Here is a 22,988-nt window from a genome sequence, read left to right on the forward strand (position 1 = left end):
GGAAATTGGAGATACAGAAGTAATACAAGGTAATTTTTTGTGGGGGGTTAAGAGGAGGGCCTTGTCATTTGGGGAGAGGACAGGAAAAATATTGATCTTAAAGAAGGTGGAATTAGGCAGTTATTAAGAGAAGTTAGAAGAAATGCATCTCAGTCTTGAGAGAATTGCTTTGATAAAGACACATAGACTACTAGATGGAATGCTGTGTATATAGAGCAGGAAGTACAGCAGTTTGACTGAGCATTTAGAGTAGATGAAGTGGAGTAATGCATAATAAGTACTGAAAGGAAGGTAGGAAATAGGTTATAAAGGAATATAAAATAATAGAAATTGCAATAGACAGCTACTAGAACTTTTTGATGAGGGAAGTAATATGGTCAGACTTGTACTTTAGGAGTATTACATAAGCAAGTATGTAGAGCAATGATGGCGAGCCTATGAAATGTGTGCCAAAAAGGGTATACAATGCCCTCTCTGGGCACGCCTGCAGTTGCCCACCAGAGTTCTTTACTAGAGATCCAGAGGGACTTGGGGAGGAGCTGCTCCCTTCCCCCTCTCAATGTGCCTGAGAACATTTCTCACATGACCTGCCCAGCTGCCAAATAGGAGTGCTTCTTCCCTCCTCTGTTTGGGTTAATGGGTGGATGGGGGGGCAGGATATGCTTCATGAGGCAGCCTGTTGAGTCTATAGTGAAGGTGAGTCCCATGGTGGGGTTGGAGAGGAGCATAGCTCCCAGCGTGGCACACAGCTGGAGGGGAGCAGAGCACTAGGCCTGTTCTCTCCCTCTCTCCATGCACCTCTCATCACCTACCCCTCTGCCCAGCAGCTCAGTGGGAGCACTTCCTCCTTCCCCTGTCTGGGGTAGGAGGGGTCAGGGGGGTGAGGTAGAGGGGAGGGGCACAGCACTGCACTCCATCTTAGGGGTGGAGGCAGGGCCAAGCTCTCCATCTCTAAAAGGTTCACCATCACTGGTATAGAGGATGGATTGGAGAGCAGAAACACTTGAGACAGGAAGAAAAATTAGAAGGTTGTTGTCATAGTCTAGGTAAGAAGTGATTAAGTTTTGGTTGAGGGGCAGGAAAGATGCAAGAGATGTGAAAACAGAATTGATAAAACTGAAGTTGTGAAACTAGGTGGCCAGAAGAATCACAGTACTCTTGTGTGGAAATAGAGAAGTTAGGACGAGTGATAGGTTTGGGGTAACAAGATGAATTCTCTTTTTGAATATGTTGAATTTGAGGTGTTTATGGTGCCATTTATTTGTAAATGCCCAATGGGCAATACTTGATGTATGTCTGGAATTTAGACTAGGGCTAACTGTATTGACCTGGGAGAAACCTACATAGTATAATGAATGCATAGGAGCATAATAAAGTAGCTAGGTGACATGATGGATAGGGTTTTCAGGACATAAAGTAAGAAAGACCTAAGTTCTGATGGGGCCTCAGAAACCTAATTACCTGTGTGCCCCTGGATAAGTCGCTTAACCTCTGTCTGCGTCAGTTTCCTCATATATAAAATGGAGATGATAGCAGTATTTACCTCCCAACTAGATTATTGAAGGATAAAGCAAGATATTTGTAAAGGACTTTGCCAATTTAATGACTTATATAAATGCTAACTATTTTAAGAGATCAACAAGAAAGGGTGTAGAGTGAAAAGATAAGAGGACCTGTAGTGTGCTCTCTAAGGGAGGAGGATACAGATGATGATGATAATAGAGCAAAGAATAATAAAAAAGATCCTCCCAGCTTGTAGGAGGTGAAATGAGAGACTATTGTTATAGAGGAGAGTGCATCCAGGAGAAAAGAGAATGGTTGTTTGTGTCAAGTGTTTCATTGAGGTCAAGAAAAATAAGGACTGAGAAGGGCCATCTGATTTAGTCACTGAGATAATTTATATTTTGGTTGAGTGAGATAGGAAACCAAATATAAGAATTTAAGAAGTAAGATGTGGCGACAAAAACAAAAGGAGTTATAGCCATCTTTACTAGAAGTTTTTTCTTCCGGCAAAGGTGAGGATAGATTTAGTACGGTAGTTTCAGGGAGATAGTATGCCAATTGAAGTTTTTGGAAGGAGAAAGGTAGTGAAGGGACGAAGGTTTGAGAGTACCAGATTAGAAGATTATAGATTGAAGGGACCATAGAAGGTATCTAGTCCAAGCCCCTCATCTTATTGATGAGAAAACTGAGTCTGATGGAGGTTATGTGACTTTCCTTGGCCACTTAAATATTCCATCAAGTGTCTGAAGCTGGTGTTAGCTGAAATCTCAGAATAGTTTTTATAGAGATTTTTCTTCATGAATTGGGAGCAGTCTTTCATATGGTTCTTAATAATTTGCCTTTCTTTTGAGTAGTCTTTTTTTGACACCCCCCCTTATCCATTGTGTTTCTTTTCTTATATTTGTGTTAATTTCCTGTATATATTTGGTATAAGATCCTTATATTATAGATATTTGATGCAAAGATTGTTCCCCAGGCCACAATTTTTCTATTAGCTGCATTTATTTTGTTTGTGTGTTAGTTTTCAGTTTCATAAAATTCTTTTTTCCTCTTACTATTTTTTAAAAAAATAATATGACCTTTTTATAGGAGTAAGTATCCTTTCATGTAAATACAGCAGGAAATAGGGTGAAGGGAAGCTCCTCCTCCACAACCATTCATTCTATTCTCCCCCTCCCCCGACCCCCCATTTTCCCCATCCCCTGTCACCTATAGAAAGGAATCTTAGTTTTATTTCAACACTTGGACCTACTACTCTCACCTTCCCAGTGTTGTTGGGCTGAGCTCCTTTAGCGCTCCCTGACACTCTATTGCTTAAAACATACTGGGAAACCAAATATCTTCTTACTTGAATAAAATTTATGCTTTTGAAAAGGGTTGTAAAACTTCATTGATATTTTGAATTTGTAAAACAATTGTAGAAAATAAGAGCTGTGGCATTTTAAAAACAGATGTTTATTTGTTGCTTACTTAACTAATTTTTTTTCTGTTTATTTTTAAGACGAGCAAAAATCAAATTAAAGTAGATCTTGTAGATGAAAACTTTACAGAATTAAGAGGAGAAATAGCGGGACCGCCAGACACACCATATGAAGGCAAGTAATTTATTTTTGTGTAGAGTATCTTGTAAAGTAGGGGTTGTCTTGATAACTTAATAGTTCACAATTTGAAATTTTTTTCACACTAGTCATTTAATTGTTTTGATGTTATTTGATATTTTAATTTAAATGCTTGTTTGGTTTAGATTTTTTCATTGAACCTAGATATACTTTTTATTTAAGTAAATAAGATTTAACAGTTCATATTCTGTTTATATAAGCAAGATTCAACAAAGCATGGTTATATTTTACATATAAGATATCCCTATATCCCTACCATAAAGTATAGACATTGTTATTATCTACTTGACATTTGTGATGTTTTACTTAAAAGTTTTAATTTGCATTATTTTATTTGTCTTCATATTCAGCAGTCTTATTTTTATGCATACATTTTGTAATATTGAAAGTAAGTCTGTTGATAATGAAATATTTTTCATTGTTGCTGATTGGCTGTTGTTGGCTGATGTTTATTTTTATCTTGAAGTGTTGAATGGGGTCATGATATTTAAGACTTTGATAGTAAAATTTTTTTACTGATGAAGTTAAGATCTGAAGAATTATTTCTGGGACATTCCACATCTATATTCAAATTTAATTGACAAATACACTTGAGAACTTCAAAAGATTCATGATTGCATTGGTTTGGGTACTCCTTACCACACAGACCATAACCCATTTATACTGTAAAAGGTAGTTGGATGAGTTGCTGTGCCTAAAACAGTCTTCATATAGGCATTCATTTGGGGATAATCTTGTCATAACCAGGCTGCTTGCAAAATTACAAGATCTGGAGCTAGAAGAGACCTTAAAAATCTTCTATAATACTAATCCTCAAATTTTATAGGTGAGGTCCAAGAGATTATGACTTATTCAAAGTCATGCATGCATATATTCACCAAATGAAGCCAGGATTTAAGCCTAAGTCTTCTGACTGCAAATCTAATGCTTTTCCCATTCTACGATGCTGCCATTATTCTAGTGTTTCCTCAGTTTAGGCTCTGTTGTGTACTTAAAAACCAATGCATTTAATTAAAAAAATTAATGGCTTTGGATTTTTATTTATCATATCCCACATAGATTGCCATAACAATGCCTTAATTGTTAATTGCTTGATCAATATTTGTTAGATTGAACTATATTGGAATATAGATCAGAATATGTGCCTATATTCATGCTGATTATAAGTTTGATAGTAATTATATTTTGTGGGGTGTGATATAATTGTTCTCAAAAATTGTTTCAGAAAAACTTATTAAAATAATACTTAGAAATTTTTTTGAGGTCTCTAAGGTTTCCTTATTAAGTATTAGCAGTTTTAACCTATAAATATCAAAGTATTGTAGAATTCATGCTAAATTTTTTGTACCATGTATCATCATGGGGAATAAGCTGTTAGGTATATGATAGTCTTTTTACGAGACAAAGTTTTACTAACAATCTCTAACACATATATATATAGAGTATGTAGTTGCTTTGTATTTTAATTTATATATAGATTAGTCATACATTTGTTCAAAAGCATATATTAAACATGCCCTTTCTACTTCATTGATACTGTAGGTAGGACAGGTCCTAATTTCATTTATAAGATACTGTGTTCATTATCTTGATAGCCTTTAAAAATATTTTTATTTGGATAAAATTTTAGTTCTAAGATGATCAATTTATAAATATACTTTACTTTTTCTTATTCTAGAGTTTGGAAATAAACATTTTTGAAAAACTGAGCTGAAAGAACAAAGAGGGGGGAAAAAGGCAATAGAGTAGTGGTTTATCTTATTGCTTCAAATGAGATTATTGACTTTAAAAAAAAGTTTACTTTCTGTCTTAGAATTGCTACTAAGTATCAATTCCAAAGCAGATGATTTGTAAGGTCCAGGCATTATGGGCAAGTGACTTGCCAAGGGTCATAAAGCTAGGAAGTATATGAAGTTGGATTTGAACCCAGGACTCCTTGCCTCCAGGTTTGGCTTTCTGTCCACTAAGCCTCTTAAATGCTGCTAGGCTATTCTTTTTAAAAGGCTGATTTTGGTAGATATTTATGGGAGTTGTTAAGCGCAATAGCAAACTGAGTAACCATCTCAGTAATAACTAAGATAGTATGACAAGTGTCTGTTATTTATTACTATTAAAAAACCCAAAACTACTGAATGTAAATTGCTAATGATTTCCTAAATATCTTTTGAATTGTACAATCTTGTAATCAAGAACTATTTCTTTTCCGATTTGATTTTTGTAAAGGCTGCATTGTTGTGATTTTATTTTAATTTTTAAAAAAATCCTTACCTTCAGTTTTGGATTCAATACTGTGTATTGGTCCCAAAGCAGAAGAGTGGTAAGGTAAGTGACCTGTCCAGCTTCACAACTAGGAAGTAAGTATCTGAGGCCAGATTTGAAACCAAGACCTCCCATCTTCTAGGTCTGGCTCTTAATCCACTGAGTCACCTAGCTGACCCCATTGTTGTGATTTTAAATGTGTAGATAGTATTTTTGCTTCTTCAAAATAATGTTTTCAGAATTCTCTTGGTTCTTCAGAGTCATTTTCTTGACCTTGTTTGGGGTTGAGATCAAGCATGTATAATTTCAATGCAAAATTATGAACAAGTTTACTTTATATCTGGTATTGAGGTATGAACTGACAGCTAGGTAGTACAGTGGATAGAGTGTTTGGCTTGGAGTTGGACAGACCTGGGATCAAATCTGGCCTCAGACATGCCTCGCTGTATGATCTGGAGTAAGTCACTTAACCTTGACAGCCTAGCCTATCCCACTCTTCTGTCTTAAAATTAATACTAAGACAGAAGATAAGAGTTTTAAACAAGTATGAACAATATGTATCATAGTAGATTTTCTTGTATTTCCCTGATGGGATAATATTCTAATTTTTTTACTTTAAAAATATCTCCATATTATAGCTATAACTTTGTTCAAAATTTGACATTTTAAGATGGTTATTCTAGATATGCTGGTCATATGTTCAGTAGATTAGAAATGGCAATTTTAAGTTCTCAGAAGTACAACATGGCTTGTGTTAAGTATTCTATTATATGAAAAAGATATTATGAAAGATGGAGAGAGAAAGTACCTGAAATTTTTTAATCCAGTGATAATGGGGTCTTGGAAATAAGAAGGAAAAAAAGGGATCAATAACAAAGAACTGTCCTGTTACAAACATTTCTTTTGTGCAGATTTAGTTTTGCAAGTTTTGTTTATTTGCATGTTTTTCCATATTTGTGAAATTTCTTAAAATCCCATGTTAAGTTTTTCTTTTTTCTTTTATTGACTACCATCTTATTTTTTTTTTTGCTTCATGTTATCATGTATACACTGTCATAGGTGAGTTCTACTGGTTCATCAGTGCTTTGGCCACTAATGGGAAATCTTAAAAACATTAGCAGGAAAAGGAAAAATAGTCCAGAAACAGTTATGAAGAAAGTAGCTTTCCTTTCCCATTCTCTTATTCAGTTACCCAAAATTATAGAGCAGGAAAGATTGTACTTGGTTCAGATCAGTCTCCTGGATTTTTCTTATAACTGTGGTTTTGGGGAATGAGTATTCACCTTAGTACATATTTTTCTATTTTTCTGAGTCTTGGTTTGTGAATAGTAATTGATAATAGCATCCTAGAATTATTGACGAGATCCTTAGGGGAAATCCAATAGTCCAGTATTTGAATTAGTATAGCGATTCCACTACAGAATCAGTTTATGGATTGTCCATCCCATATGAGTACATTGTTCTTAGGGCATAGTAAGTCAGTGGGGAGGTGGATGTCTTACATTTTTAGGTACTGATGAGAACACTTTTTGAGAGCTTTCCTTTTTATGCTGATCTGTCATTTTGCTTAATTTTGTTTTGCATACTACAAATTTTAACTAAAATCATTGACAGTTAAATTCAAGTAAAAATGTTCAATTTAAGTGTTAGCTACTATTTAGAAGCTAATAATGTAAGCCTTTTGTGGCTAATCTATACACATTGGTTTTCTTCTTTTGCCTTTTGAGTTGTTTTTCTATTTTTACCTGTAGTATATTTACCAAAAAGGATGCAGGAGTGGGTAGTTAGGTGGCTCAGTGAATTGAAAGATAGGCCTGGATTTGGGAGGTCCTCGGTTTAGATATGGCATCAGATAATTCCTGGCTATATGACCCTGTGCAAGTCATTTACACCCCACCCCCACCCCCCATCCCCCGTTGCCTGACTTTTACTACTCTTATGTTTTAGAATCAGTATACATTATTGATTCTAAACCAAAAAATAAACATTAATAAAAGAAGCAGGAGAAACAAAAGAGGATATAATTTAGACCAGTCAGTTTTCCTAATGTCTGCTGTAGTAGAAAAGTTACTTGAAAAAATTGGGTATTTTTGGAGACATGGGGTGGTGAGTTCTGTATTGATTTAGTTTGTCTCTGTTATCTTAGTCTTGATTACCATAACTTAATAGTTCCCTTTAATGTATGCCTTCTATATTGGATGATATGGTTCATGGCTGTTATACATTTAAATCAAAATAAATCACTTTTTTTAAAAAGCATGGCTTCTTGACGTTTCAGGTTTGTCTTATTCAAACTGACGTGATCAAATGTAATAAGGATTTATAGAAATTTATTTGGTTTAACGTTCCTAACTTCTTAATTTTTTTTAGGAGGAAGATACCAACTAGAGATAAAAATACCAGAAACATATCCATTTAATCCCCCTAAGGTATTGTAAACATATTTTTGTGCATGACCTTTTATGATATTTCACATTTCTTGGCCCTTTAAGTAAACCTATTTTAGCAGTTATTGTTCCAGTTCCAAAGCTATTTACTACATGTAAACTGTGAATGTGCAGAGGATTTTAGAAGCTGTTGGAAGGAGGATTAAAAGCAGCAAGCTTGCTGGAAGGCAGCAGAAAGTGCTAGTTAGTGTGGCTCAGATCCTTGACATGGAACTGACAATATACTCATAAGAATTGAGCGGTTCTAATTACTCTCAAAGATCATCACTTAATATAGATGAGTAGGTGATGTTTGAACTATGGATTTATGGTTTTGATGTGAGCAGCTTCTTTCCTCTTGATGCTACTAATTTAATTGAAGCTTTTACTTCTCAGATTTATAATTGCACTATTTCCTGCTTCTTGTTCTTTCCCTCTCCAGTTCATGCTCTGTATTCACTGCCAGATTAATCATCCTAAACCACTTGTCTGGTGCTATCTATCACTTTCTAATAGAGAACTTCAATTTTTCTTGATAATTTTGACTTTCCTCATTATATAATCTAGCTTTTTGATCAGTCTTCCATAACTTGGCCCTAATCTCTCTTTTTCATCGTTTCTGATTGGAATTCTTCTTCTGCCTATTAAACTCATTACCATCCTTCAAGGTCTAGATCAAATCCTACCTCTTTCCTAACATTTTATTTGATTTCCTTGTCATAGTTCACTCCTATATTGGAAGTTATTGTTTCTTCCTTTCAACTCCTTTATAGTACTTTGATCCTCTTATGACTCTTACTTTCAATTTCCTTATGTTTATATACAAATCTTATCTCATTATTTTAATACTAAGGTCTTTGAGGATAGGGGCTATGTCTTCACTTTTGTAACTTCTGGAAGGACTAGAATTGTACCTTGCCTATTTTATTCTGTGCATGAATGAATTTCATTTCTCCTATTACCGTAAGTGAATGTTTGTACTCTGTAATAGTGGTTTCAGGCTTTGGGGCTGCCAATGGGAAGGATGGTGAATGTTAATATTCTCTTGCCTCTGTTTCCTGGGCAATATATAAGAATTATCTTATGCTTGGGGGCAGCTGGGTAGCTCAGTGTGTTGAGAGCTAGGCCTAGAGACGGGAGGTCCTAGGTTCAAATCTGGCCTCAGACACTTCCCAGCTGTGTGACCCTGGGCAAGTCACTTGACCCCCATTGCCTAGCCCTTACCACTCTTCTGCCTTGGAGCCAATACACAGTATTGACTCCAAGACGGAAGGTAAGGGTTTAAAAAAAAAAAAGAATTATCTTATGCTTATTAAGTACTTTTAGAAGGATTCTGGGTATATAATTAATGTCAAGAGTGGGAAATGGCAGTGTCCTTAGGGATGGGGGTTGAAAATTTAGAAAGATATAATACCTTGAATATAAGGACTAGCTTTTTAAAAGGAAAAAAAGTAGAATTAACACTATCTGCTTGTCTGGGTTCCAATCTTATTTATTTTTTGGGTAGTATAAAATGTTTCTTTTGGTGCTTTTTTTATTCTTTCTTTTAGCATCACTATTATTACTTCCTACACCTTCTGCCCCTCCAGATCCCTTTCTTGTAACAAGTATAGTAGAGCAAAATAATTACTTTCATTTACTATGCTTAAAAGAGGGAAAAAGCATTTTATTAAGTGGCTACTATGTGCTAGGCGTTGTGCTAAGTGCTTTATAAATAGTACCTCATTTTATCTTTGAAAATGTATGTCTTGTTCCTTCTCTTTTTTCAAATGATACTTCAAACTTCTAAAATTGTTATGGTCATTGTTTTAATTATGTTTCTTTTAGCTTTCAAATTTGCTTTCCTTACAGTGTTGTAGTCCTTGTATACATTTTCCTGATTCTACTCACTTTATTGCATCAGTTCATACACATGTACAGGTCTTTCCAGGTTTCTCTGAAACTTGTCTCCATCATTTTCTGCATATGATATGTTTTTTAGCCATTCTAACTGGGCAGTTCTTTGTTATAACAAACATTGGTATGATATAAATATTTGTGCCTATGTAGTCTTTTTTTTTTATTTTAGGGTAAATGCGTAGTAGTGATATTGCCTGGTCAGAAGTCTTGTGCAATTTAGAAAATTTTGGGATCTAGTTCAAAATGATTTCTAAAATTGTTGATTCAGTTCACAATGCAATCCACAGTTCATTACTGTTTCTGTTTTCTCATATATAGTCCTAAAATTTTCATTTTCCTCTTTTTTGTCATTTTTACTAATCTGATGTTTGTTAGATGTGATCTCAGAGATGATTTAATTTGCATTTCTCTTTTTCTTTGCTTATGTTCAGTAAACTCTTAAGAGTTAACTTTTTGTTTTTTTCATAGAATCTTAGCATTGAGAAGGATTTTATAACATCTAATCCTCTCATTAAATATAGGAATCTTTGAGATTGAATATATTCAGTGATTAAGAGCAGCCCATTTCCTGTTTGGATAGACATTCTAGAATATTCTTTTCTTGAGCTGAAATCTATTTTCTTATAAATTTTTGTCATTCTTTAAAAACACTTTTTCTTTATTAAAGATCTATTTTTCTTTTATACCCCACCCCATTAAAGGAAAAAGAACAAGAAAATTCTTGTAGCAAATATGCAGATTTATACAGAACAAAATCTAGTATTGGCCATATACAAATAATAGTTTTCGTTTAGTACTTTGAGTTTAATACTTCTCAAGAAGTAGGTAGCATGTTTCATTATTGGCCTCTGTAATTGTGGATTGGTCATTGAGCATGATCAGTGTTCTTAGTTCTTTCAAAGTTATTGGTCTTTACAGTGTTGTCAATTGTACAATTAGCTTGTGAGGTTCTACTTTACTTCACTGTCAGTTCATACAAGTTTCTCTGAAATGACTTCTTTCATCATTTCTTTAAGCACAATAGTATTTTAAGATACTACTCATACATCATACATTGTTTTTTCATCCATTTTCTAATTCTCTTCTAACTTTTTATTGTTGGTCCTAATTTTTCTTTTGGCAGGGTTGTGAAGGTGAGGTTCTTCATGTTTCAAGTTAGGATTCTTTTCTGCTGTTCAGTCCTGAGGCATTTTTTTGGAGGGATGGGTCTGCCCCTTGCCCCTTTCCTTTTGTTTTCAGGATGAACTTTGAAATACATAATCTTAATGTTGGAAGGAACCTTCAAAGAAAGTCCTTTTGTCTGGGTTTTAAGCAAATAGGATTTTCCTAATCTTGAACCTTTTCTTGAGGTTCTATCTTTAGCTTCCTGTCCCTAGAGTTCAATATAATTCAAAGTTGCTTAACCTTTAACATTTTTAACTCATAAATTCATGTTACAATAATCTCGTCCCCATTTCACCCACACTTATTTCTGAATTTACTATTTGCTTTCAACATGATTTAATTGTGCCATCTTGATTCTATCACTTTCACCATCTTAATTTTTTAAAAAATCCTTCCTTTTCTATCTTTGAGTCAGTACCATGTATCTCTTCCAAGGCAGAAGAGAAGTAAGGACTAGATAGTGAGGGTTAAATGACTTGCCCAGTGTCACATAGCAAGGAAGGATCAGAGGCCAATTTTGAATCCAGAACCTCTCATCTTTAGACTTAGTTTTCTATCCACTGAGCCACCTTGCTGCCCCAATGTGCACTGAATCGCCCAATTTGTTTATATCCTTTTTTAATGTAGTTTTTATTTTATTGATACTTTTTCCTTTATTTTTTTATTTTTCTATCATTTTTCACCTACATGAATCCTACAGAAGTCATCATTTCTTGTAATCAAAAAAGGATAGTCAAATAAAACAATACCTCATAGAGCATTTCTGAAAATATGTATTTCATTCTGCATTAACATTTGCTACTTCTTTCTTTGGTCATCTTTGCCAGGCTGATGTGTATGTGATAGAATCTCAGAACTGTTTTAATTTGCATTTCTTTTCTTATTGGTGACTTAGAACAATCTTTCATAGCTTGTAGTAGTTGTGAAAAATTTATGTTTATAACTTTTGACCCCATGTTTCTTGGGGAATCACTCATTTTATAGTTTCAGTTCATTGTGTATATATATCATTGATAAAATATTTAAATCTATATCTGTGATAAAAGACTTTTATCAGACATAATTAGCTATCAAGATTTTTTCCCAATTAATTGCTTTTCTCATCCTACCTGTAGTTTGCTTGTACAAAAAAATTTATATAGTTTATATTTTTGGAATTGTCAATTTCATCTTTATTTATTTAGATAGACAGATAAAGCATTTATTAGTCTGTGTCACATACTGTGCTAAGGATACACATAAAAGCAAACAAGACAAATTACCTACTCAGAAGTAGTTTGTAATATAGTGGGGAAAGACAGCACATAAAGTGGAGCTAGAAGTGGGCAGAATACTACTATAATGGTGTGGAGATGGCAAGAAATGATGTAGAGGCCTGGATGGAGGTAGAGACAAGATGAAATCTCAGCTATAAAAGCCTGGTGTCAGTATTCGTAGATGGAAAAGACCTTAGGAGTCATCTATTCCCCTCAATTTTTGAATGAGTTAACTAACACTGATGTGATTCTGAAGGTGTATAGTTTTAGTTAAGAATTCTTTTGTGAAAAGGTATCTTTTTCTAATTAAAAAGAAAACACAATCTTTTACATGTAGATCATGTATCCATTTCAACACTTGTTTTATTGTAGACATATGATTAAATGTGTTAATCTTAACTAGCATTCTCTTGGCAGACTACCTTCCAGTTTTCTTAGAGACTTTAAGTCCAGTAGTTGGTGTCCTTTGATTTTGGACACTATGCTTCTTTGATTACTTTGGGGCCTTGTAATAAGAGCCAACATTACATGGCAAGGTTTTCAGAGTAATTTACAAATATATATCATTAAAAAAAAAATCCTTATCTTCCATCTTACAGTCAGTAGTACTCTGTCAAGATTAAGGGCTAGGCAGTGGAGGTTAAGTGACTTGCCCAGAGTCACACAGCTAGTCAGTGTCTGAGGCCAGATTTGAACCCAGCAAATATCTTACTGGATACTTACATTAATCCTGGGGAGGGGGGGAGTAAGTGCTGTTATTATCTGCATTTTTATGGAGGAGGAAATTGAGTCAGACTGTTTAAGTGACTTACCCAGAGTCTGAGGCAGGATTTGAAAACAGGCCATACCACTTTAAGTACACTGTTCCCTGAGTCACCTAGCTGTCCTTTGTTTATTTTTGTTCAGCCAGATTTTCTCCTTTTTTATAAGGACCAAATAGTTTTGATGATGACTGTTGTATATACACTGAGATACAGTAATACCAGGTATCTATTATTTTCCCCTCCATTGTTTTCCTTTCAGTCCTTTAGATTGACTTATTCTTTCCCCTGACCCTCACCATCTTTTCCTAGTCACTTCCTTCTCTTCAATATTAGAGTGACAACCTTTTCCAACATGAATTTCTAAACCTTTGTCCTTAATCCTAATTACTCATATTTCTTCCAGTTCTATATTCAGTTGGGTATCCATTTTCTCATTCTTTACCTCCCCCTTCCACTTCTCTTAAGTACAAATATGCTTGGATTTCTCATGTCTTTAAAAGCTTTCCATGCTATTCCTTAAATTTATAGTCCTATTTTTTTTTTAACCCTTACCTTCTGTCTTGGAGCCAATACTGTGTATTGGCTCCAAGGCAGAAGAGTGGTAAGGGCTAGGCAATGGGGGTCAAGTGACTTGCCCAGGGTCACACAGCTGGGAAGTGTCTGAGGCCAGATTTGAACCTAGGACCTCCCGTATCTAGGACTGGCTCTCAATCCACTGAGCTATAGTCCTATTTCTTATCTCATTATTGTTAATATTTTTTAAAAAGTAGTTCACACTTATCTCCATTTCCTTACCACTTAATCACTTTCAGATCTGTGTCCCATATTCTATTTCAGCTACCCTCTCCAAGCTTACTAAAAACTTTCTCTTTGCTCTCTTCTCAGTTCACACCATCTTTCAAGACAAGGCCAAGACTTGCTTAGGAATACTTATTTTGTAATGCACTGTGTGACTTTGGGGAAGATAACTTTGGAGAGAGTAGTTTCATTTGAATTAATGATGAAGTCTAAAGCCAGATTTTCAGGGTTAAGGAGTGACTGAAAGGAGGCAGAGTAGAGGCAGGGAGGGAATCAGTTTTTTCTAGAAAGTTAGCTGAGAAAACATGGAGAGATATAGGCAATAGCTTGAGACTTTGTAGGTTCAAATGAAAAGAAATTTAAAAAGTAAAGATTAGGGGAGACTTGACATTTGAAGTTAATAGATAAAGAGTCAGCTTGAATTTAGAGAAGAAGGATTATTGAAAGTCAAATTTTTCTAGACAAGAAGGGCCAAAATGGATGAGAAAAATCATATGAAGCAGTTGACTTTTGCTAAGAGAACCAGATGCTGAACTCCTTGGGATAGGAGAGAAAATGATTTGTCTTTGTGAGTCCAGACAGATAATCTATTATACAATTTTGTTGAAGATGATTGTTAAGACCTAATATTTTCCCCTCATTTGAACACAATGGCACCAGCAAATAATTATATAATTCTCCATGATTTTTCAATCACTTGAGCAAGTTCTTTCAGTTCCATGAAATATTATTCTTGGGTTAGTTTTTAGTTCACTTAAGACTGATGATTCCATGAATCTTTCTGAGCTAACTTGAACTTTGTTTTCTTCTTCAGCACGTTTTACATTTTTTGATTGAAGAAAATTTAGAATTCAGTCCATCCCTTTCTTCCTTCTTCTTGCTCTCCCTTATTTGAACAGTGATTGAGATTGGAAGGACTGATTACAGCAGGTTCAAAAGAGAATGGGATAGTGAAGTGTAGATAATGAATGCATTTGACTTTTTCTACAACCTTAGCAAATGAAGGAAGGAGATAGTAGAGTCTTACATTTATAACTGGATGGGTGGGGCAGCTGGGTGGCTCAGTGGATTGAGAGTCAAGCCTAGAGACCTTAAGGGTTGTTTAAAAAATATATATATTAAAAAAAAAAGAACTTAAAGATCATCTAGTCCAACTCCTTGCTTTATAGAGGAGGCAATTGAGACTCAAGAGAGAGTTTTCTTGTCCAAAATCATATAGATATTAATATTATTGTAGTCAGAGCCTGGATTTAAATTCAATACTTTTGACTTAGACTTGTTCTCTCTGGTAAACTGTGTTGGATGTTGACTGGGGCACAAAAATTATATTAAAGCATGGATAGGATTAAGTTTATTGTAAGTCTATATGAGATCAATACCTAAGATTCAAATTGTTGGTAAATGTAGATAAAACAATTAAAATTAGTTTTATAGTTTATCTGGTTCTTGTGCCACTTGTTTATAATGATAATATAGACAGTTTGAAGTTAACTAATTAGCTTATCTGTTGCTTCTGATATAGTATAAGAGGAAAAATATAATAGTTAACTAATTAGCTTATCTGTTGCTTCTGATATAGTATAAGAGGAAAAATATAATCACATATAAAGTGGTTGCTGAATATTTGCCATTTAACCTTTTTTAGAGTAAGCTGTAAATTTAGTTATTGGAATTCCACGTTTTTAAATCAGTGAAATCCTAGTGAATAAGTGGAATATAAAAAACTGAATTTTTCAACTCATTAGTTTTGTAATAATAAGATTAAAAGTATCCTAAATTACAGTTAGCATATGTTTTGTTTTCTAACTGGATAGTAGATTTATTCTAGTATTGTGATAGACCTCATTTGCCCTGAAGCTTTTAAGAAAAACCATAGAAGTCTATCATTAGTGGGGTAGTTAGATGACTTATAGAGAGCCAGGCCTGTAGACTGGAGTTCCTGGTTGAACCTGGCTTCACAGATTTCCTAGTGTGACCCTGAGCAAATCATTTATCCCCAGTTTAGCTAGCCCTTACCACTCTTCTGGCTTAGAACCAATACTTAGTATTGCTTCTAAAACAGAAGGTGAGGTTTTTTAAAAAGCCTGTCATTGAAAAAGAGATTAGTTAACTGTCATCCTTTCCTCCATCTTTCCCAAAGATATTTTGACCCTCTTATTTATTCCTTGAGGTGGAGTAAGTGATAGTATGTACAGATCTCCACAAAAACCAAATGGAATTGAAATTTTGATGGCAAACTTGTAGTAAGATTTGGAGATGGGTAGCTAAGCCTAAATTAGATTAAAATGTTTTCATTTATCCTGACAAAGTTGTTAAAAGCAATTTTTTTTTTATAACCCTTACCTTCCATCTTGGAATCAATATGTGTATTGGTTCTATGGCAGAAGAGAGGTAAGGGCTAGGCAATGGGGGTCAAGTGACTTGCCCAAGGTCACACAGCTAGAAAGTATCTGAGGCCAGATTTGAACCTAGGACCTCCCGTATCTAGGCCTGGCTCTCAATCCACTGAACCACCCAGCTACCCTCTTAAAAGTAATTTAAAAGACTTTATAGGAAAAATTCCTACTCCACTGCATCATTATAGTGTGTAGAGACTATCTAAGTTTCTTCATTCTAGGCCAACAAATATACTCCTGGAAGGTTTTATTATATAAGAGCTTCAAGCATGGTATGGCCTCAGTAACAGGGTTAATTAATTATAGGTAGCATTCATATGGTGATTCAAAGTTTGCAAGGTGCTTTCCAAATCTTAGCTTATTTTATCCTCACCACAACCTGGGTATACCCTGTTATTATCATCCCTATCTTACAGATAAGGAAACTATAACAGACCATAGTCAAAGTGGCATGCCCAGGGCACACAACTGGTAATTTTCTGAGGATGGATTTGAATTCAAGTCTTTTCTGACTCCAGGTCCAACCCTTAATCTGTTTGTTCACCTTAGCTGTCTTTAAAAAAAGTTACACCATTTTATCCTTACAACAGTCCTTTTATTTTTCTGTAGTGATAGGATCAATGTGATTCAAAAGTAGGCAAAATGTACTGAGTCACATAATTTTTACGCCATCTACAGTTTTAATTTGACTTTTGGCGTTTTAAATTTGAGTGTCTTGTCCAGTTGATCAAATAAACAAACTGTTGAAGAAGCTGTTCTGTGTCCATTTTGATGTGTATCACTTTTAATTTTAACAAATGAAGGGAAATGAACTTATTAGTAAACACTTACCCTGAAAAGTCCTGTGTTGATAAGCTCTGGGTATACAACCTCTATTTTTAGCTCACACTCTAATGATAAAGATAATATTTTAAAAAGATTTTACCTTAAATCAGGTTGAAGTTTCACTGTTCTATAATGTACTAGTAAGCAGATGGCCATATGTTTTGTAAAAAGTATAATTTCCCACTGTTTTTGATGTTGAGCCTTTGAACCTTCCAAGGACTTTTCTGGAGTGAAATTTCTTTTATGCATCTTTAGAAAAGCTGTGTCTACAGAGAAGCAAATTTAGCCTAATGGAAGGATGAGTCACAGATATTCCTTGGAAAGACAAAGAATAGAATAGTTACAGTAGTTATATACTATAAAAATTAAAATTAGATCTCAATAATAAAAATATTATATTTTAGGAGATTTATTAGTGATCATAGAAATCAAGGAATGAAGAAGACACAGAATAAAGACCACGTGCCCATGGCTGATCAGCCATTTCAAAATGCCTGTCTTACCACCACCAAGCTCGGGACAGGAAGTAAAAAAGCACAAAATAGGACTGCCTACTCAATTTATCCCTTGTCTACAGAAAGCCAGTGGGCTCCTGGGAAATGTAGTTCTTTTTTTAGGGTAATATATTTTCAATTATACAACACTATGTAGTGTATTGTAGTATGTAGTTATAGCATATATTTGGTAATACTAGACTTATCATAAGTATTTGCAAAGATCATTGTAGCTTATGTGCTAACATTGGTTGCCGAGAATGGAGAGAGAAAAAATTCTATAAAGAACTTGATTAGACTTTCTAAATGAAATCAGCAATACTCTTGATAGTGGGTGACTTCAGATCAAAAGTGGAAAATATTTGTGAAAAAGATGGTTAACCAAAGTTTAGGAAATAATATGAAGAGACACAAAGAATTGTTATGTTACACATTAGTCTCATGACAAACTGATCTTTTCCTTTAAGAGGAGAATTGGTGGATTCTTGACATGGTGAATAACAAATAACATGAAAGAAACTACATAGATATTATTTTAATAATCCCTAAAAGATTTGTTTGTAATGTGGGATTTACTTTTATCAGCTGTCTCTGAATATAGTCCGATCATCAACTTGTCAGGGCAATGACTAAAATTTGTAAAAATTAAGACAAAAGAATGATAATGAGAAGGGAAAGGATATGGCAACGTAATGGAAACAACCTAACCTTGAAGTATTTAAACAAATTAAAAATGGATAACAGAAGTAATATTGACATAGATTATAACAGTTTATACTAAATTTTAATTAAAATTGTTTAGGGAATATCTTAGCAATCATTTGACTTAATAGTCAAGAAATATAGCCACAGGCACCACTAAGTTAGAATATAAACTCATTTGTGGATATGGATAAATAAGAGAAATATGAACTTGTTTAAGCATAGAGAAGCAATGAAGGAAAAAATTAGTTGTTTTAAAAGTTTGAAAAAAAGATTCAACTAGGCAATGTAATTCCAAGGATAATTAAGGACAAAAATGAAAGAAAAATACAAAGGACTTAAAAAGATAACTCTTTTAAGTTACTTTTTTTCCTCAAGAACAGTAGAACCCACCACCTTGAATTCCTAACATCACAATCCTGACTATCTTATAGGGGATGTAGAAATAGCACTGAAGGGAGTCAAGAAGGAAAAAGCAATTAGATTGGATTAAATTTATATAATATAGAGATAATTGTTTCAGCAATTAATGACTTAATATGAAAGATATCTGAAAATGAGAAAGGTAACAAAGGCATTGAAAAAATCTGAGTCTTTAATAACACCAAAAAAGAATAAACTGAAAATAACTACTTACTCTCTCACCTATCTAAAATCTTTTAGTCATCTGTACATAAATATAGGGAATCCTTGATTAAGATTAGTGGTGAACAAGTAGTTTTACATTATGATACTCAACAATGAAAAAAAATTTTTTTTGGTCACTTCACAGTTGACTAAAGTAAAGATTGCTTTCAACTCCTAACAATAGAAATACCAGTGTTCAATGACAATCTCATCATAAACATCAGGTGAGATATATATTTAAGAAATGTGTTTTCTATGTGATGGAGGAGGAAGATTGAAGAGGAATTGAGGTCTTCCAGATGTTCCTATTTGAAAGTAATGATGTACTGCTTTCAGTGAATCCTGGAACATTACAAATCCTTCAAAAATCAATTTATTGTCATTTAAAAGAATTTAAGTTAAACAGGAAGGAGAGAGGTTGGATTCACTTCAGTAAATTACAAAGCTTCTCCATGAAATCAAGCATGATTTAAAAAATTCCAGTTAGTCAATCAGCAAACATTTATTAAATGCTTACTACATGCCAGGCATTTTACTGGGTGCTGGGAATATAGAGATAAAAATGAAAGTTACATATTCCACTGGTATTGCAGTATGGTAGTGACATGGAATACAATAGATTGTCCAAAATTAAAAATGTCTTATTATGCATAGAGAAATGGAAAGGCAGGCATGGGAAGATTTCAACATAGAACTGATAGGATCTTTGAAGAAGCATGGCAGCAAAGAAATGTATGATTTGAAGGGAAGATAGTTAAATTAATCCACTAGTTCCTGTGGAAATTTTAATGCTGGCTGATATCCCTTTTTTCGGCAGCCCAGGACAGCCTTTGGATTTAAAGGGGACAGAAAGTTTAATTTTAAGATTGAAACCACAACTAATTCTTCTTTGTCTCCCCTCCCCTCTGCTGAATAACTAGGAAGATAAGATTTTTGTTTTTGTGTAAACAAGCCTCTTAAAATAGTATGACCAAAAAAAAGTGGACATGTTTTTACTATAGAACCATTCTAAAGGTCTCCTGGAGTCCAGAAGATTTGTCTCTAGTCCAGAGTGAGGTCAGAGTGCTCCAATCAAAAAGGCTTGGGAAAGAGTCATCAAGAAGACCATAAATTGGAATACAAGGAGGAAGTAATGGCCTTTTTCTTTGGAGACCTGAAGTGAATAGGTTGTGCCATTTGAGCTGGTTTTCAGAAGGGAAGATGGCAGGTCACTTGTGGGTGTTGCCTTATTTTTCTTTGGCTCCCTATTATTTAATAAATAGTTATAAATTAAGACATGGTGGCCTCCAGAGATTTTTAATCATAAAATTCCTTTATCATGTCTGTGAAAAGTGAGACAGCTCCTCAATATAACATGTTAGATGGGGCTTCTTTTCAGAATTTGTGAGAAGACATGGATAAGGGTTTTGATTCATGTGATTGGAAGGAAAATTCCTAAATTGATTAGATCACAAATTCATTTTAGTATTATGATGATGAGCTAGATAGGAAAAGAAAGGGGGGAAAATAATGATTTGAATAATTACCATTGACACTACTTAGCTGCCTCTTTGCCAGTGTTAGAGTATTCTGTTTACATTACTAAAACATTTCTACATTAAACCATATTTATGTGATACTGGACTTCAGGGTCTCATGAGCACAAGATGGTGAACTAGATATTTTCTCTGATTTCCTACGACCCTACAAACATCTTCAAAATAGAAATAATGCACCAAAGATAAAGCAATTTCATCTTTTCCCATGGTCTAGGACACCCAGAATTAAAAATAAAAGCAAACCACCAATAACCCTAAACCCCAGGAATTGATTTTTACTGACCCTGTGCTCACTCAGCACCTTTTCCTTGCCTCTTGTGCCACTGGCAAGCAAGGCTATATTATAGATTCATGGATACTCCACAAGATTATCAAAACCCACTTCTTCATGCTGATACCTGCCTTCCATTCTTTCCATTTCTGTAGAGACCTCAGCTCTAGGGTAAGGAAATTTACTTGGGCTTTGACAACTAACCAGGCCACAGACTCTTTGAAGCAGAAATCTGCTAGGGGCTGTAACCTAGAAGCACTAGTTCTGAAAACTTATTGAACTACCACTTAAGGGGAAAACAGACTGTCAACTGCTGGCACAAGATCCAAGAACTGAGTAACAGAGGGAATGGGACAGTCAACCAGGACTGGATTGTAAGGGTGTGGGATTGGCACGCAGCCAAACTTGATGGGGAAAGAGCACTACATCCAGCTGGCCCCAACAAATTCTAACTACCCTGAAATCAGGGCAAAGCTCTATACTGGGGATCCATAAATTGCCTAGGGTGGGAGGAAGCTAAGGCAATTTGAGATCCAGTGCCCAAGGAAACCACAAAAGAGAGGGAGTTAGGAGATGAGTGATAAGGAAAAATAAGAGGGAAAAGATTTACTGCGAAAAGATTTCAAGAAGAAATCACACTGACCTTGAACAAAAACAAGTAAGACAAAGGAAAAATAGTAACAACAGAAGAAAAACAGCTTCCAGATCTATTAAAAAAGTTCAGATATTTATGAATAAATAACTACAAAATTAAGGAAAGTGATTCAACTTTTGATCACATGGCGGATCCTGTGGAATTTGGCAAGAATATAGAACCAAAAATTTTATGGGTTTGCCAGACTATAAAATTTATTATTCTTTTGGATAATTAATTAAAGGCCTTTAAATTCTAGCATATATTACACTTCTATAAAAGGCACGCTGTATTTATAATCTTTAGTATCCTCAAGTTGCTTACCTTTTTGTGACATTTTTAAAATCTAAAATTGCAAATTAAATTGAAAAAAACCTACCCCTTTACACTGAAAATAGGAATTTTCATTTTGTTTATATCACCTAATATTTTTATTTTTTAAATCTTTAAGTTATCTAGGGATGGTTATGCTTTTTATTAAAAAAGCAATTTAAAAGACAGGCTGTGGGGGCAGCTGGGTAGCTCATTGGATTGAGAGCCAGGTCTAGAGATGGGAGGTCCTAGGTTCAAATCTGGTCTCAGACACTTCCCAACTATGTGACCCTGGGCAAGTCACTTGACCCCCATTGCCTAGCCGTTACCACTATTCTGCCTTGGAGCCAATACACAGTAATGACTCCAGGATGGAAGATAAGGGCCTAACACATAAATAAATGAATGAATGAATGAATGAATGACTGTAAGCCCTAATATGAGAAAAATGCTTCTTGCTTTCAGCAAACCTACTATAGTTCAGTTGATTATTCTTAACCTAATTAACTTCTCTTCTCAAACATCTTAAATTTGAGGTAAAAGTGACATATATTGGTAGACTTATGCATGTTGGAAAAAACTGGAATTACTTCAGAAGTATTTAAAAAATTACAGAAGAATGAAACCATTGTTTTGATATTTTCCTAAGAAGTGATACTATAAGTGAGAATTATTCCTATCTTTTTTATCTCACCAAGAATTTAAAGTTTATGCCAAAAAATTGGCCAGTCCCCATAGAATATATAGCAGCATTTTTCATAGCAATAAAAGCTGGAAATCAAAATTAAGTGCCCATTGATTATTTAATATTAACAAATTGTGATATATGAATGTATTGACATACTTACATGCTATAAGATATGTAAAACATAAGAAATTTAGGGAAACATTGAAATACTTGATGCTAAATAAAGAAAACAGAATAAAGAAGAGCAGTTTTAATACATGATGCCAAAAATAGGAAAGGGCAAATTATTAATTGTTTTGGTTATCTCAGTTCCAAAGATGAAATAAATTTCCATTCTCTTAATAGAGCTTGGGAGAGTGCTTATAATGTGGCATATATTTACAACTTTTGGTCTCTGTTATTTTTGGTTTATTGTTTTCTTTTGTTGCAAGACATGCTTAAATGGAATGGGAATTGATTGGTGTAAAAACATTGGGCATTATTAAAACTTGAAGGGATAATAGAAGAGTTTAGTAAGTTGGAGGGCTGCCTTATGCTTGTCCTGTACTCCTTTCTAGCCTCCTCCAAAGTCTTTTTTCTTATATTTTTTTCTTCCCTTAAATTGAAGTCAGCAAATATCTGGCAGATGTCATTTCTTTGTACCCTTTATTTTTATATGTAATTAAACTTTTTTTTTTTGCATCTGTATTATAAATTCTTTATGGGTAAGGAACTTCTGAAACCCATGAAGTATATGCTTAGTAATTGATGAGTTGAATTAATGAAGGGAAGGATGGTATTTTGCTTGTTCTTTTGAATTGATGCATCCCTTGC

At 34.3% G+C, this 22,988-nt stretch overlaps 1 protein-coding gene across 4 annotated transcripts in view; it reads left to right on the forward strand.

Annotated features, from left to right (window-relative positions):
* The window catches only part of UBE2K (ubiquitin conjugating enzyme E2 K), a 90,222-nt gene that overhangs the window by 28,792 nt on the left and 38,442 nt on the right, over positions 1-22,988 (forward strand). For 2 of the 4 annotated variants that reach the window (XM_007496544.3, XM_056802550.1), the window contains exons 2-3: positions 3,005-3,098; positions 7,752-7,810. The exons of the other annotated variants lie outside the window; for them this stretch is intronic. In XM_007496544.3, coding sequence (XP_007496606.1) covers positions 3,005-3,098; positions 7,752-7,810 — 153 coding nt within the window. The remainder of the gene's footprint in view (positions 1-3,004; positions 3,099-7,751; positions 7,811-22,988) is intronic. 4 annotated transcript variants of the gene reach the window in all.

Source organism: Monodelphis domestica, chromosome 6 (genome assembly GCF_027887165.1).
Source record: "Monodelphis domestica isolate mMonDom1 chromosome 6, mMonDom1.pri, whole genome shotgun sequence".
Lineage (NCBI taxonomy): Eukaryota > Metazoa > Chordata > Mammalia > Didelphimorphia > Didelphidae > Monodelphis > Monodelphis domestica.